This window comes from Bubalus bubalis, chromosome X (assembly GCF_019923935.1).
Source record: "Bubalus bubalis isolate 160015118507 breed Murrah chromosome X, NDDB_SH_1, whole genome shotgun sequence".
NCBI classification, from domain to species: Eukaryota; Metazoa; Chordata; class Mammalia; order Artiodactyla; family Bovidae; genus Bubalus; species Bubalus bubalis.
The window spans coordinates 57,643,130-57,658,101 of record NC_059181.1 but is presented as its reverse complement, the minus strand read 5'-3'; the positions used below and the strand labels follow the sequence as shown (position 1 = coordinate 57,658,101).

The 14,972-nt window shown below is 39.5% G+C and overlaps 1 protein-coding gene across 3 annotated transcripts in view; it reads right to left on the bottom strand.

Annotated features, from left to right (window-relative positions):
- Nucleotides 1-14,972, bottom strand: part of SLC9A7 (solute carrier family 9 member A7) — a 174,907-nt gene that overhangs the window by 71,953 nt on the left and 87,982 nt on the right. For all 3 annotated transcript variants that reach the window (XM_025276768.3, XM_025276766.3, XM_025276767.3), the window contains exons 2-4: nucleotides 11,658-11,857; nucleotides 7,699-7,776; nucleotides 1,629-1,705 (exon numbers count right to left, since the gene is read on the bottom strand). In XM_025276768.3, coding sequence (XP_025132553.1) covers nucleotides 1,629-1,705; nucleotides 7,699-7,776; nucleotides 11,658-11,857 — 355 coding nt within the window. The remainder of the gene's footprint in view (nucleotides 1-1,628; nucleotides 1,706-7,698; nucleotides 7,777-11,657; nucleotides 11,858-14,972) is intronic.

Below are 14,972 nucleotides of genomic sequence, written 5' to 3'. Positions count from 1 at the left end.
TGTCATCCTGCATATTTGCCATCCCAGCCTAGAATCAACCATTTCTGCAAAGGGCCTTGGCTCTTCACATTGAAGAATGACATTAGAAACCAAGATCCTGGGATTAGGTTTTATTTCATTTCATGTTAATTGATCTTAATTTAAATAGTCACATGTGGCTAGTGCTTCCTTGATGGCTCAAGCAGTAAAGAATCTGCCTGCAATGCAGGAGACACGGGAGACATGAGTTTGATCCCTGGATAGGGACGATCCCCTGGAGGAGGAAATGGCAACTCACTCCAGTATTATTGCTTGGGAAATCCCATGGACATAGGAGCCTGGTGGGCTACAGTCCACAGAGTCACACAGAGTCAGACACAACTGAGCATGCACATGCACACAATGTGGCTAGAAGCTACCACACTGGCTGATGTAACTCTAAATCTTAATTATAATCATCACCCTTATGGCAGAAAGTGAAGAGAAACTAAAAGCCTCTTGATGAAAGTGAAAGAGGGGAGTGAAAAAGTTGGCTTAAAGCTCAACATTCAGAAAACGAAGATCATGGCATCTGGTCCCATCACTTCATGGGAAATAGATGGGGAAACAGTGGAAACAGTGTCAGACTTTATTCTTTTGGGCTCCAAAATCACCGCAGATGGTGACTGCAGCCATGAAATTAAAAGACACTCCTTGGAAGGGAAGTTATGACCAACCTAGATAGCATATTCAAAAGCAGAGACATTACTTTGCCAACAAAGGTCCATCTAGTCAAGGCTATGGTTTTTCCTGTGGTCATGTATGGATGTGAGAGTTGGACTGTGAAGAAGGCTGAGCTCCGAAGAATTGATGCTTTTGAACTGTGGTGCTGGAGAAGACTCTTGAGAGTCCCTTGGACTGCAAGGATATCCAACCAGTCCATTCTAAAGGAGATCAGTCCTGGGTGTTCATTAGAAGGACTGATGCTGAGGCTGAAACTCCAATATTTTGACCACCTCATGTGAAGAGTTGACTCATTGGAAAAGACTGATGCTGGGAGGAATTGGGGGCAGGAGGAGAAGGGGACGACAGAGGATGAGATGGCTGGATGGCATCACCGGCTTGATGGACATGAATTTGAGTAAACTCTGGGAGTTGGTGATGGACAGGGAGGCCTGGCGTGCTGCGATTCATGGGGTCGCAAAGAGTCGGACACAACTGAGTGAACTGAACTGAATTGAAACATCAAAATATTGGACTCTGGTAGTTGCCAGGGATTTGGGGGCAGGGGAAATGGGAGGTGTTGCTCAAAGGGTACAAACTTCCATTGATAAGATTAGTAAGTTTGGGGATCTAATGTACAACATAAGATCACAGTTAATGATACTGCATCATATACTTAATTAAATGTTGCTAACATGTTCTCACCACAAAAAAGAAATAGCTAACCATGTGACCAGATGAAGGTGGTAGCTAAGACTACAGTGGTAATCATTTTGCAATTTTCAAATGTGTAAAATTAACACATTGTATACCTTACACTTACACAATGTTATGTGCCAATTATAGCTCAATAAAGCTGGGGAAAAATATTCGACTCTGTGGACCCATGTGGATCTCATCTCTTTGGAAGTGTGGTAATTTGGTTATATGACAAAGCGTTTACTTACCCAATAATGAAGCAGGAAACAGCAGTCCCCAAGAAGGCATAGGCCAGAATAGACCCAAGATTTCTGAAAAAGTGTCTCTGAATAAAACAAAAAAGCAGGAACCATACTGTGAATTTTGACAGTGAACATTAGAAACACTAGAAGTCTCTAAAAAGTGAAACTTTACTTACTGCTTTCATCAAATCAAGTAACAACTGAAGTTACTCCTGAAAAATGCGATTAGCCTTAGAACGTCATGATTTTAAGATGTTCTTTGTCCTACCAATCACTGAGCAAACAAGCAAGGCTTTAGTAAATTTCAGAAAAAACTACTCTGCCTGATTGTATTAAATCACAGTGTGTGTGTGTGTGTGTGTGTGTGTGTGTGTGTGTGAATAGACTGAACATTTTCACAGATTTAACTCGATGATATTAAATCACAGTGTGTGTGAGTAGACTGAACATTTTCACAGATTTAACCCAAACTATTTTATTCTAGTGATTCAACTAGTCACTTCCAGTTCTGGTGGTACTTAGAACATTACAGATACAAGTTTGAAACTAATAAGCTATGAAAGTACAAATGAGTTTTTAGCTTAACTCAGCATCAAAGAGTCTCCTGATATTCATGTGAATTAATCTCTGAAGCCTGGGAAAGAGCGACAATAGAGATAGATGTGGAGAAACAAGAAACAGGTAGTTTCATCTAAAATGGGCAAATTTATAAGGGTGTACACACATGCACATGCACAGATTTACTTCTCATAAATCATCAGGTCTGTGGATACTATGATGGGGAAAAACCCCATTCGTGGGACCCTGAGCCACAATCCTTATTTTTCAAGGCATAAAGCTGTTCTCATTGGACAATCAACTATGTAACAAAAATGGGACAAGCAATATCTCCTAAACACTCTCATCAAACAGGAATCAGGAATATTTCATCTAAAAATTTTTAAAAGCAGGAGAGCCCCAGCATGTGAGCTGTGCGCCACCAGGGAAAGAGAAGGCCAAGAAGGCCAAGAAGAACTTGGCCTGGATCAAGCAGCCATCACGAAGTCTGACAAGACAAAGAGCTATGGGCATTCACTGGCCTGCTTTTCAGACAGAGGATCTAAGACCTTGGCTTCAGCCTTCCCCAGTGCCTGCCCCTCTCTGAGGCTGTAAAGAAGGCATCAAGGAATCCCTAGTGCCCATACACCATCTTCTCAGAAGAGAATCCTTCAAAGGCTTCCCACACTAAGTCACCAAATGAAGGCACTGCCTGCGCATATTATAGACATATTATGTTTGCCTCCTGTATCAGTCACTGTCCTCAGTCTTTATATTTTTAATGCTAATGCATTTATATGCCACTGTTTTAGAAAACAGTTTGATTTAAAAAAAAAAAATTCAAAAACTGTGAGCCCTTAAAAGTTCCATCAAGTGCTTAAACCAAAGAGGGAATACATCAAGGACAAGACATGAGACCAATGAAACCCATGCAGAGTACCCAAGAGCAAAATTTTAATCCTAGATATGCTTTCCCTTGCCACTTGGCTTTCTTCTGGTAATCATTCCCATGGTTGGTTTGAATATGTTAAGTACATCTGTATTCACGTTATTAGCCAAAGCAGAAAATTAGAACTGTAAATCCACTACCGAAAATGCATTCATGATATATTCTAACATCACCACACACTGTACACACAAATTACCTATCCCCAATCATATCAGTTGATGTGAACTGGAATTTTAATGCACTTTGAAAAGGTGTAACATGCCACTTATTTGTATATTATTACACTTAGTACTTAACTACATACTTCATACTTTACAAAGTACTTTCACATACATTAGCTCATCCAATTCTCACAACAATCCCATCATGAAAGTGTTCCTTAGACCATTTTATGAGAGACATCTAAGGCTCAAAAGTGGGATGTGAGTTGCCTAAAGTCACATGTCCATCACACTGAAGCACCAGAACTGGAAACCAGGTCTGCTGATCCCAGGGCATTGTACCACATCCTTTTAGGGAAGAAGAACAGGAGGTGTCTCATAGAATCCTACATCTTTCATCTTCTAATTTGGCCTTAACAGTTCATGGTCATGTGTGGGTCACAGAAACATGACTGGTTTAGTCTCTCCCTTACTTTTCCCTTTCCATTATAGAATGGCAAAAAGAAACAAAAGGAGATGGCATGCCCTGGTAATGTCATTAAGAATATAAACCTAAAACAGACCAAGATTTTCAATGAAAATCTACCTTGGCATCCCAATTCCAGTTGTGCCATTCCAAGTTTTATGTTCCTACTCCTTGGGAAACCTTATCATCTTCCATTCCCCTGAAAAATTTTAACATGATGTGTGTGTGTGTGTTTGCTGGGGGAAATTCACAAAACATGAAAGCCTCTACAGGCAAATTCTTTCCCTGCTAATGCCCTGTAAGCAAACTGAGTGGTAACACAAAATCTAAGCTAAGGCCACAGTACTTTTTTCAAGTTAGAAAAAGAAAGGCCCGTGTCTGAATGACAACTATATGTACATAGGTCAAGGGGTATGAATCTGTTTACATATCAGCAGTCAACTGGTGAAACACTTATTACACATTTTAACTGAAAACATTTAATCAGAGATGGCAACTACCTAAGAACCAACTATTTACGTGCCTGATCAAAAAGGAAGAGACTAAACTAATAGCTAATAATAACCTTTAAGACTAGCATTTCAAAAACAACTTAAATTGGTAACTGGCAAAGCCTATTATTTGTTTTTTTCTTCTGAGAAAATGAAGCTGACAAAGAAAAAGCTATGCAAACACTAAGGTGGTTTTTTCCAGCCATTACAGTGGCTTTAACAACCAATGCTTTGGTTTCATTTTCAAGCAACTATGACCTTGATTATACATTAAGATAAGTTATTTAAAATACCAAATTCTTCATCACCCATTTGATCTGAAGAGCAGTTCCCAAATTCTTCATTTAAATAAAGAATAACATCATTTATATCTGTAAGATCATCTATTTGTTACATGTCAGCAGCTGACATACAGATTCTGGTTACTTTGGCAACCTCATAAATTACTCAGAAAATGGATACTTTTAAAAAGTTTTATTTTTTTATTTATGGCTCTGCAGGGTCTTTGTTGCTGTGAGGGCATTTCTCTAGTTGTGGTGACCAGGGGCTACTCTCTAGTTGCAGGACACAGGCTTCTCATTGTGGTGGTTTCTCTTGTTGTGGAGCATGGGCTCTAGCATGTGGGGCTTCAGCAGTTGAGGTATGCAGGCTCAGTTATTTGTGGCTCCATGGCTCTAGAGCATGGGCTCAATAGTTGTGGTGCACAGGCTTAGTTGCTCTGCAGCATGTGGGATCTTCCTGAATCAAGGATCAAACCTCTGTCTCCTGCATTGGCAAGTAGATTCTTAACCACTGAGCCACCAAGGAAGCCCAAAGATACACTTTTTGTACTGAAAACTTAACTCTAGAGATAATGTAACTCAGAGGAACAAGAACAATCCTAGTCCCTCCAGTCAGACAGACAGGTCATAACCTTGACTCAGTCCTGAACCATCTACATAACCTCACATGTCACTTGACATCCTCATCAGTATTAATCAAATGCAGGACATTCTCTACATGTCTGTGAGTATACATATGTGTGCTGGGCTGCTGTGCAGGAATACAGCCATCCATTGTGGAAAGGGAACTTAAGTTCTATCCCTTCTCCCTGAAGATGATGCAGTAAGGAAGGACCATGTGATCTCTAAAGGGAGAGATGGGCTTGACCCTGACTTGCAGCCTTGACCCTCTTATAAAAAAAGTGGGGGAGCACTATTGCTCCCATAGTCTCTATGCTATGAGCAACAGAGGCAGCCTTTGGCAGGCCCAGCAATTCCTAGGATCTTTCCATTTCAGCCTCCCCACCTGTGACTGTGACCAACCTGATGGCTAAAGGGCATGTGTCTTCAACTTATGACGTTAGTAATAAGGAGCCCCATTACCAAGGGCTAACCTTTATCATTCAACATGCACTACCAGGAACTTTGGGTCATAAATTGATCATTCAGTTGCCAATTAGCGCCTTGTGTCTGTTTATAAATGAGTTGGAAACCTGGGGGAGAAAGGGTATGAGATAATTTGCCACCCTCACATTCGTACAGTTTCTATGATGATTAGAAATAATATATGTAAAAACAGAAGTAAAGGATATACGCAAAGTTCCTTATATCAGATGTTCCATAAATAACTGTATTTGTGTGGGTTGGAAATAGTTTAAAAACAGTTTGAAAATTGCAGAGTTGCTTTGACAGAAGAACTGGCCAAATGGGGAGGTACTTTCTTATAAAATCAGTTGGGATTGTTTCCTCCTCTATGTTCTGAAAGATTTTGTGTAGGATTGGTATTATTTCTTTTTTAAATGCTAAATAGAACTCACCAATGAAGCCATCTGAGCTTGTATAAAGGTTTTTAATTATGAAAGCAATTTATTTCATTAATATAGGACTGTTCAAGTTTTCCATCTCTTCTTGGGTCAGTTTTGGTAATTTGTACCTTTCAAGAAATTTGTCCGTTTGTCCATTTCACCTGGGTTGTCAAATTTATTTGTACAAAGTTGTTCATATTACACTCTTATTGTCCTCTTAAGGTGTAAAGGGTCTGTAGCAATGTCACCTCTTTCATTCTTGATATACGTAATTTGTTTCTTTCCTCTTTTTTTTTAACCTTGATTGATCTATCTAGAGATTTATCAACTTGGAAGGCATTCTCTACTTCCTAAGGATGTTATCGAGCTTTATTGGCAGTCAACATCTCTCTTTTCTAGGCTCACTGAAAAGGTTTCCTTTAGTCCCCTTTCAGAAAGACAGCTGAAACAAGTTCCTTGGCTGTTATCTGAAGTAGGCATTTTTGGAAACTAAATTTTCAAAGAATAGTCCCACAGTGGGGGAGGAAGGCAGCCACTAACACTATTTATAAAGGTATTTAGTATTTTAAATATTTAGAGGCTTAGACCCAATCTTGCTGCTGAGCACAATGACCCTCCCTCAAAAATGGCAGATTTTTTTTAAGTTTTTGCTTTTTTCTAATTTTTAGCCACACCCTCTGGCATGTGGGACCCATGTCCCCTGCATTAGAAGGCAGAGTCTTAACCAGTGGACCACTATAGAAGTCCCAGTAATGATTTTTTTTTTAATTTTTTATTTTGGAGTAATTATAGATTCACAGAAGTTGCAAAAATAGTGTAGAGAGGTCCTGTGGTATCTTCACTGGTTATACCTCAAATAATTGTACTACAATATCAAAATCAGGAAACTGATAGTGGTACAATGTGTGTGCATAATTCTATGTCATTTTATCACATGTGTAGAGTCTTATAACCACCACTGCAATCAAGATGCAGAACTGTTCCACTTTCATGAAGATTTCCCTCATGCTATCCCATTTATAGTCACAGTCACCCACTTCTTTTCCCCACCATCCCTAACCACTGGCAACCACTAATTTGTCCTCCATCCCTATAATTTTTTCATTTCTAGAAAGCTATATGAAGGAAACCATATAGTGTGTGATCTTTTGAGACTGAATTTTTGCACTCAGCATAATGCATTTGAGATCCATCCAGGCCGTTTTGTGTACCAGTGGTTTGTTCCATTTTATTACTGAGAGGTATCCCACGGTATGGATGTTTGTTTAACCATTTAGCTATCATGAGACATTGTTTGTTTCCAGTTCTGGGCTATTACAAATAAAGTTTCTATAATAATCATGTACAGTGTTTTGTGTAAATAGAAGTTTTCAATTCTCTTGGATAAATCCTCAGAATTAAGATCTCTGGGACAAATGGTTATTTCAACTTTAGTTTTATAAAAAATTGCAAAAGTGTTTTCCAGAGAGGCTATACCATTTTACATTCCCGACAGCAATGGATGAGAGTTCTAGACTTTAAAACAGAAATGAGTCACTGATGATGATGAATCAGCTGCTATCTCTGAGTAGGTACAGAACATAGTAATAACCAATCCGGGAGAAGGAAAAAAACTAGAAAATTGTACAGGTAACTTAACATAGAGATTCCCATGCTTTAAAAAATACCATAAAAAAAATCCCTTACCTTCTTTAAACTGTACCCAGCATGGAAAATAATTGGAGGGAGCAGAATGTTGAAAAAGACCTCTGGATCAAATGTTACCTAAAAGTTAAAAAAAAGCAATTTTTATTTAATACTAATTGGTGCCATATTATTTCCTTAATATTTTAAGCCACTGACTAAAGTTTGAATATTTTCAAAAATGACATAAATGTGAAAAATCACACAGGAGAGAAGCCACAGCTCCCGTGAACACTGGTCTGTTCTTCTCCATACAGCACTTCTGCACTCTATTCTTGATGGGCTGTTGAATATGTATTAAGATACAACAATTCAGTGCAAATTTGAGAACCAACAGAAAGCTTCTGGTCAATGTTCTTAAACAACAAATGTATACATATGGAATTTAGAAAGATGGTAACGACAACCCTGTATGCGAGACAGCAAAAGAGACACAGATGTATAGAACAGTCTTTTGGACTCTGTGGGAGAGGGAGTGGGGGGATGATTTGGGAGAATGGCATTAAAACATGTATAATATCATATAAGAAATGAATCGCCAGTCCAGGTTCGATGCAGGATACAGGAAGCTTGGGGCTGGTACACTGGGATGACCCAGAGGGATGGTATGGGGAGGGAGGTGGGAGGGGGGTTCAGGATGGGGAACACATGTACATCCATGGCGGATGCATGTTGATGTATGGCAAAACCAATACAATATTGTAAAGTTAAAATAAACTTAAATTAAATTTTAAAAAAAGAAAAAAAATAGTAATAAAAAAAGAAAGAAAAAAATAAACAACAAATGAAAACATCTTGATTTTTATTAAACTGTTATAAAAGTTCAACTACAATAAAAGGTGCAGGCATAATTCTTTACTAATTTTCTGCATCCTACCACCTAATGATTTATAGATATAATTTTAATGAATTTAAGTCTCTTTTGACTGACAGTCATTTGTGATATGTGATGTGGCCTAGACCAAAGTCTCCAGTAGTGTTAATGGCTTCCTGAACATCAACAGAAATTTATCAACTCTTTCAGCTCAGTGGCTCAGTTGTGGTCGACTCTGCAACCCCAGGGACTGCAGCACGCCAGGCCTCTTGGTCCATCACCAACTTCCGGAGTTTACTTAAACTCATGTCCATCAAGTCAATGATGCCATCCAACCAACCATCTCATCCTCTGTCGTCCCCTTCTCCTCCAGCCTTGAATCTTTCCCAGCATCAGGTTCTTTTCCAATGAGTCAGTTCTTCGCATCAGGTGGCTAAAGTATTGGAGTTTCCGCTTCAGCATCAGTCCTTCCAAATATTCAGGACTGATTTCCCTTAGGATTGACTGGTTGGATCTCCTTGCAGTCCAAGGGACTCTTAAGAGTCTTCTCCAGCACCACAGTTCAAATGCATCAATTCTTTGCCTCTCGGCCTTCTTTATAGTCCAACCCTCACATCCATACATGACTACTGGAAAAACCATAGTCTTGACCAGGTGGACCTTTGTTGGCAAAGTAATATCTCTGCTTTTTAATATGCTGTCTAGGTTGGTCATAGCTTTTCTTCCTAAGAATAAGTGTCTTTTAATTTCATGGCTGCAGTCACTATCTACAGTGATTCTGGAGCCAAAAAAAATAAAGTCTGTCACTGTTTCCATTGTTTCCCTTTCTATTTACCATGAAACGATGGGACTGGATGCCATAATCTTAGGGTTCTGAATGTTGAATTTTAAGCCAGCTTTTTCACTCTCCTCTTTCACTTTCATCAAGAGGCTCTTTAGTTCTTCTTCACTTTCTGCCATAAGTGTGGTGTCATCTGCATATCTGAGGTTATTGATATTTCTCCCAGCAATCTTGAGTCCAGCTTGTGCTTCATGCAGCCCAGCATTTCGCACGATGTACTCTGCATATAAGTTAAATAAGCAGGATGACAATATAAAGCCTTGACATACTCACTTCCTGATTTGGAATCAGTCTGTTGTTCCATGTCCAGTTCTAACTGTTGCTTCTTGACGTGCACACAGACTTCCCAGGAGGCAGGTCAGGTGGTCTGGTATTCCCATCTCTTTCAGAATTTTCCAGAGTTTGTTGTGATCCACATAGTCAAAGGCTTTGGCATAATCAATAAAGCAGAACTAGATGTTTTCCTGGAACTCTCTTGCTTTTTCGATGATCCAATGGATGTTGGCAATTTGATCTCTGGTTCCTCTGCCTTTTCTAAATCCATCTTGAACATCTGGAAGTTCACAGTTCATGTACTAAGGAGACTAAAATTACCTGTAGGTAATCAGGGAAACTGGGCTTCCCTAGTAGCTCAGCTAGTAAGGAATCCACCTGCAATACAGGAGACCCCAGTTCAATCCCTGGGTTGGGAAGATCCCCTGGAGGACGGCAATGGCAACCCACTCTAGTATTCTTGCCTGGAGAATCTGCATGGACAGAGGAGCCTGGCAGGCTACAGTCCATGCACTTGCAAAGAGTCAGACACAACTGAGCTACTAAGCACAGCACAGCACAATCAGGGAAATCACTGTGAAACTATTAACAAAGTCTTATGACATCCAGAAAAGAATTAAACATTCTATAAAGCCTCCTAACCCTTTTAAAGAATTTGCTCCTGTTTCTAGATTAACTGGCTCTTATTTCAATTAATTATTTTAAATCTTCATTCTAATTATTAAATGTTTAATAATTAAAGGTTTAATAATTCTAATTATTAAATTAGCATTTCTCTTTAGAAACTGAAACTGTTGATTAGCCTAATTCACAGTATGTTTTCATTCAAATTATGTTTTATTCTATCTTCTTGCTAAAGATAAAAGTAGTCTGAAAAGCAGAGAATATCAGAATGAGAAGGGGCCTTGGACAATATCTATCCAATATGAGGACACTGGGGCCAAAGAGTTTGTGACTTGCTGAAGTCTCCAAACCCAGAAATGTATGAATCAGCACAAGAGTTCCCTGACACCCACTCCAAAACTCTGCATCAACCAAGCTGCCTCAACAGGCCTCTTCTCCCTTCAACTGACAACAATAATCTTAGCTGTGTTTGTTCTCCCACCTTTGCTTTATGTGGGAAAAGTTTAAAAAGGAGGGATCTGAATATACGTTTTTCTGAAGATAACAGAGTAAAAGTCAACTTCATCTTCTATTACGAAACTCAAAGATGGAAATGGGCTGGGGTTCTTCCCCTTTCCCCCACATCCTCTCTAGTATGAAGGACTTGGGTGGCCATTTCAAAACAGCCATTAGTGTGGTATTTACACTGGGTATCTTTCTCAGTTGCATTCAATTTCACAAATGTTTATGGAAATCCTATGCATTCTTATGAAGGGTTGGAAGCAAAGAGCTCACTAGAATTGCCATTAGGGACAGAGAGATGATGGGCATGTTTAATGTTCCAGGTTGAGAATAATTTTCTTTAAGTATTATGGCAGATCCAGAGAACAATAATTTTTGGAATGCAAGCTACACTCTATGACTGCAATCACTAATTGCAGTCAATAAATTGGGAAATGTAAATTGTAGAATATGGTAGAAAGAATCATGAAGAACTAAGCATAACTTCTGAACACTGAATATACAAGCTAAAAGAAAAATGAGAAACCAATCTTATTTTAAGAAAGAAACAATCTCATCCCTAAACCATAACAAGGATAAGAAACATAGTCAAGAAGAGATGGGAGTTGGAGAGAGGAGCTGAGTGGGATGTACACGCGCAGTGCACCACTGGAGGCCCACATCAGTCTGACAAAGCTAAAAGGCCCAAGTTCAAATCTGGTTCCTTCTCTTCATCACAGCCCAAAAGTTTCCTAGCCAAACTGAGAGCCAGGAATGTTACTGATGTTCTAGGAATTTGAAAACATTTCTCTTCACAAGGTCAAGACAGAATTGGAAAATCAAATACCACATCAGTTGTTTTTAATTAAATAAAGCAGTAAGAGTTTTGCATTAAAAAACAAAGATCATGTCAGGACCACAACAGCTCACCTTCCTCAGCATGTCGTTCTGCTCTACACTGTTGACCTTGCCGGGGCTGATTTCTCCTTTCAGGGTGTATTCAAAGAACTTCCCACTGACATTCACTAATAAGGTGCTGAAGGCCCTGTCTTCCTGAGTGCAGCTGAGTGACTTGTCATGACCACTGGTGGCAGTGGTGCCATACCTCAGGATCACCCCGACGATGAGCCCTGAAACAGAGTGGAAGAAAACATCAGGCCTGTGGAAGGACAGAGAGATTATTTTTTGGAGGCCAAGGAGAGGGTATGTATTTTAGGAACAACTCTACAGTCCTTCAGAAGGGTTAGGCATCCATCTATTCTGGTTTGGGTCCCTTAGCCACCAGGAGGACAAGGTAGGCCAGTACCGTTTAGGGTTATGATGGCACTCTTAGTATTCGGAACCACTGATAGTGTCTCACATCCCAGGATTTTGTGGGAGGAAGATGGGTGACAAGAGGCAAAGTTGTTTTCTGCCCAGCAGAACCACTGAGCTCTTTGATTTCTACCAGCAGCATCCCTCAGGCCATCCACAAGCAAGGACAAGGCCTCGAGAATTTCTAGTTGCTGCAAAAGCAACTTATTTTGCCACACACCAGGGGAAGGGAAGAAAAGAAAAAAAAGGATTTTGCTTAGGTCCTTTCAAGTATTGGATATCATGGAGAAAATAATTATATCCCTTAGGGAGCCAAACACCACAGTGTAAATTTTCACAGTCATGATTCAGGAACTGGAGAGCTGGCTTCTTGGGGCTGCAGCATTGACACAGCTAGCATCATTAGCTGCAAGTCTTTCCATCACATTTCGTTCTTAGTAGGGTTTTCCCTTTAGGAGGAAAAAAACAGCAAAACTGTGTGTAAGCACTTAATCCCATGAGTTATAAAGAAATGTTGCTCCCCTGGTCCTGGATATGAGTCACATATGCCCAAGTAAAAATGAGTGAAATGTGAAAAAAAACACACAAGTAACTACAAGACACTTTCTATAAGACTCTCTTAGGAGGAAAATTTCAGATTTCTCTTTAAATTCAGTTGTTAGAAATATTAAGAGAGAGAATGGTACAATGCTCCTCCCATCTCATTTTGCCATTAAAGGATAAAGTTATATGAGAAAAAGAAAGAACAATGTTTACTATATCCCATGTATAATGTGCTTCCCTGGTGGTAAAGAGTGCTTCAGATGGTAAAGAGTCTGCCTGTAGTGTGCAAGACCCGGGTTTGATCCCTGGGTCAGGAAGATCCCCTGGAGAAGGAAATGGCAACCCACTTCAGTATCCTTGCCCAGAAAATCCCATGGACAGAGGAGCCCAGTGGATTACACTTCATGGGATCACAAAGAGTCTGACACAGCTGAGCAACTTCAATTCACTTCACTTCATGTATAATGTTCTACAATGTCTCTTATCACCAAGACATATAAGAACTCACAAGACATTGTTGAAGAACAAATAATATATAAAATCCAGAAAGATATAGTTCTTTAAGTCACACTCTGCTCTGTGTCTATTGTTTTATTATTGATGTTATTATTAATATTAAAGACTTGTTCTAACATAATTGAACTTTGTGAAAAAATAAAGTTGTAAATTTTTACTCCAAATTTAAAATGAGGTTCTTAAAAATCTCAGCTTGAGACCTTGGTCTCTACCATCCAGAAGGTACACACATGGTGTACATTTGGCAGCCAAATAGACTGGAATCCTGGGCAATCTTTTTGTCTGGCTTGGCTGTGCCAACTCTCAGGAAAATTTGTCATAAGAGCTGTCCATAAGGGGCCTTTGTCATCTTTACTTTCATTGTGTCCACCTGTACAACCAAGGTCCTTTATTTTTTAAACTATTTTTGGGAGTAAACCTTCTAGATTTTGTGAAGGTTGCATCCTATGTACTCTCTTGTGCAGGAGGCTCTTGCATGTTTTTGGTGTGAGTCACTATTAAGGTATATCTCATCAATCGCCAGAGGATGGATTCTTTAAACTGGTGAAACTTCTAAATTGGCAAATTTTTAGCTTTCATTATAAACAGCTATTTTATTGGTACCTATGAAAAACAAATTAGATCATGGATAAAAAAACATTAGATTGTTAATTAGGTTGATTGATTAACAGGAAAATAAGAACCTAAGAAAAACTATACAGATTTCTTTATAACAAGGTGAAAATTTTAAAGGGACTCATCCCAAAAGGATAAAAATCTTTAGATGGTTATCAAGAAATAAGATAAAGAAAATAGATACTAATGGGATCAAAACAAAATGTTTTGATACAACACTACTGTGGAGCCCTATATTGAGGTCACAGGACAAAAATCTCTAGAATTGACCAAGCCCCATAGCAACTGTTGCCATGAGCCCTCCTGACCTAAATTTAAATTAGCCTGTTCCCTGACTTCATATTAGGTAAAATATTCACCATATAGCTTTCTGACCAATCACCTAATGCCACCCTTCTAGCAGGAATTTTCTTCATCTCAAGGCTATAAAATTGACCACTAGCCTGTGAAATGGGTCAGCTCTCCCTGGTCTGTCAGGAAGTCAGCTGCTATGTTTGCAGCACCCTTCACTATCTTCATTCTTTGTTCTCAATAAACTCACTCTCTTCTGAAATACTTTGTGTCTGGAAATTCTTTTCTAAGCCACACACAGACCACAACAACTATCTAAGGTTGGATGGGCCAGAAGGACCCCCCCCCACTGGTCCCCAACATTAAAGGGCCCCAAACAGTTCAGTTCAGTTACTTAGTCATGTCCAACTCTTTGCGACCCCATGGACTGCAGCACACCAGGCTTCCCTGTCCATCACCAACTCCCGGAGCTTTCTCAAACTCATGTCCATCGAGTCAGTGATGCCATCCAACCATCTCATCCTCTGTCGTCCCCTTCTCCTGCCTTCAATCTTTCCCGGCATCAGGGTCATTTCCAATGAGTCAGTGCTTCGCATCAGGTGACCAAAGTATTGGAGCTTCAGCATCAGTCCTTCCCATACACACACACACACACACACACACACACACACACACACACACACACATGTATATGCTTTCAACCCAACTGTAAGTCAATTTTTACCCAATGTGTAACCAGGCCTCTGACAAAATTAATGATGACTACACGTCTTGACGTGGTCATCCATACATTTAACTCTATATAGAATTAATTGTAATAGTGCAACTCTAGATGTGGGAATAAGCAACAAAGAAAATACTTCCTGGATCATAATAGACTAGCAAAACAGAAGATCCAGAGAATTTTAGGTTATCAGCAGGGCTTAATCCAAAACTTAGCACACTGAGCAGCCTATCAACATAATT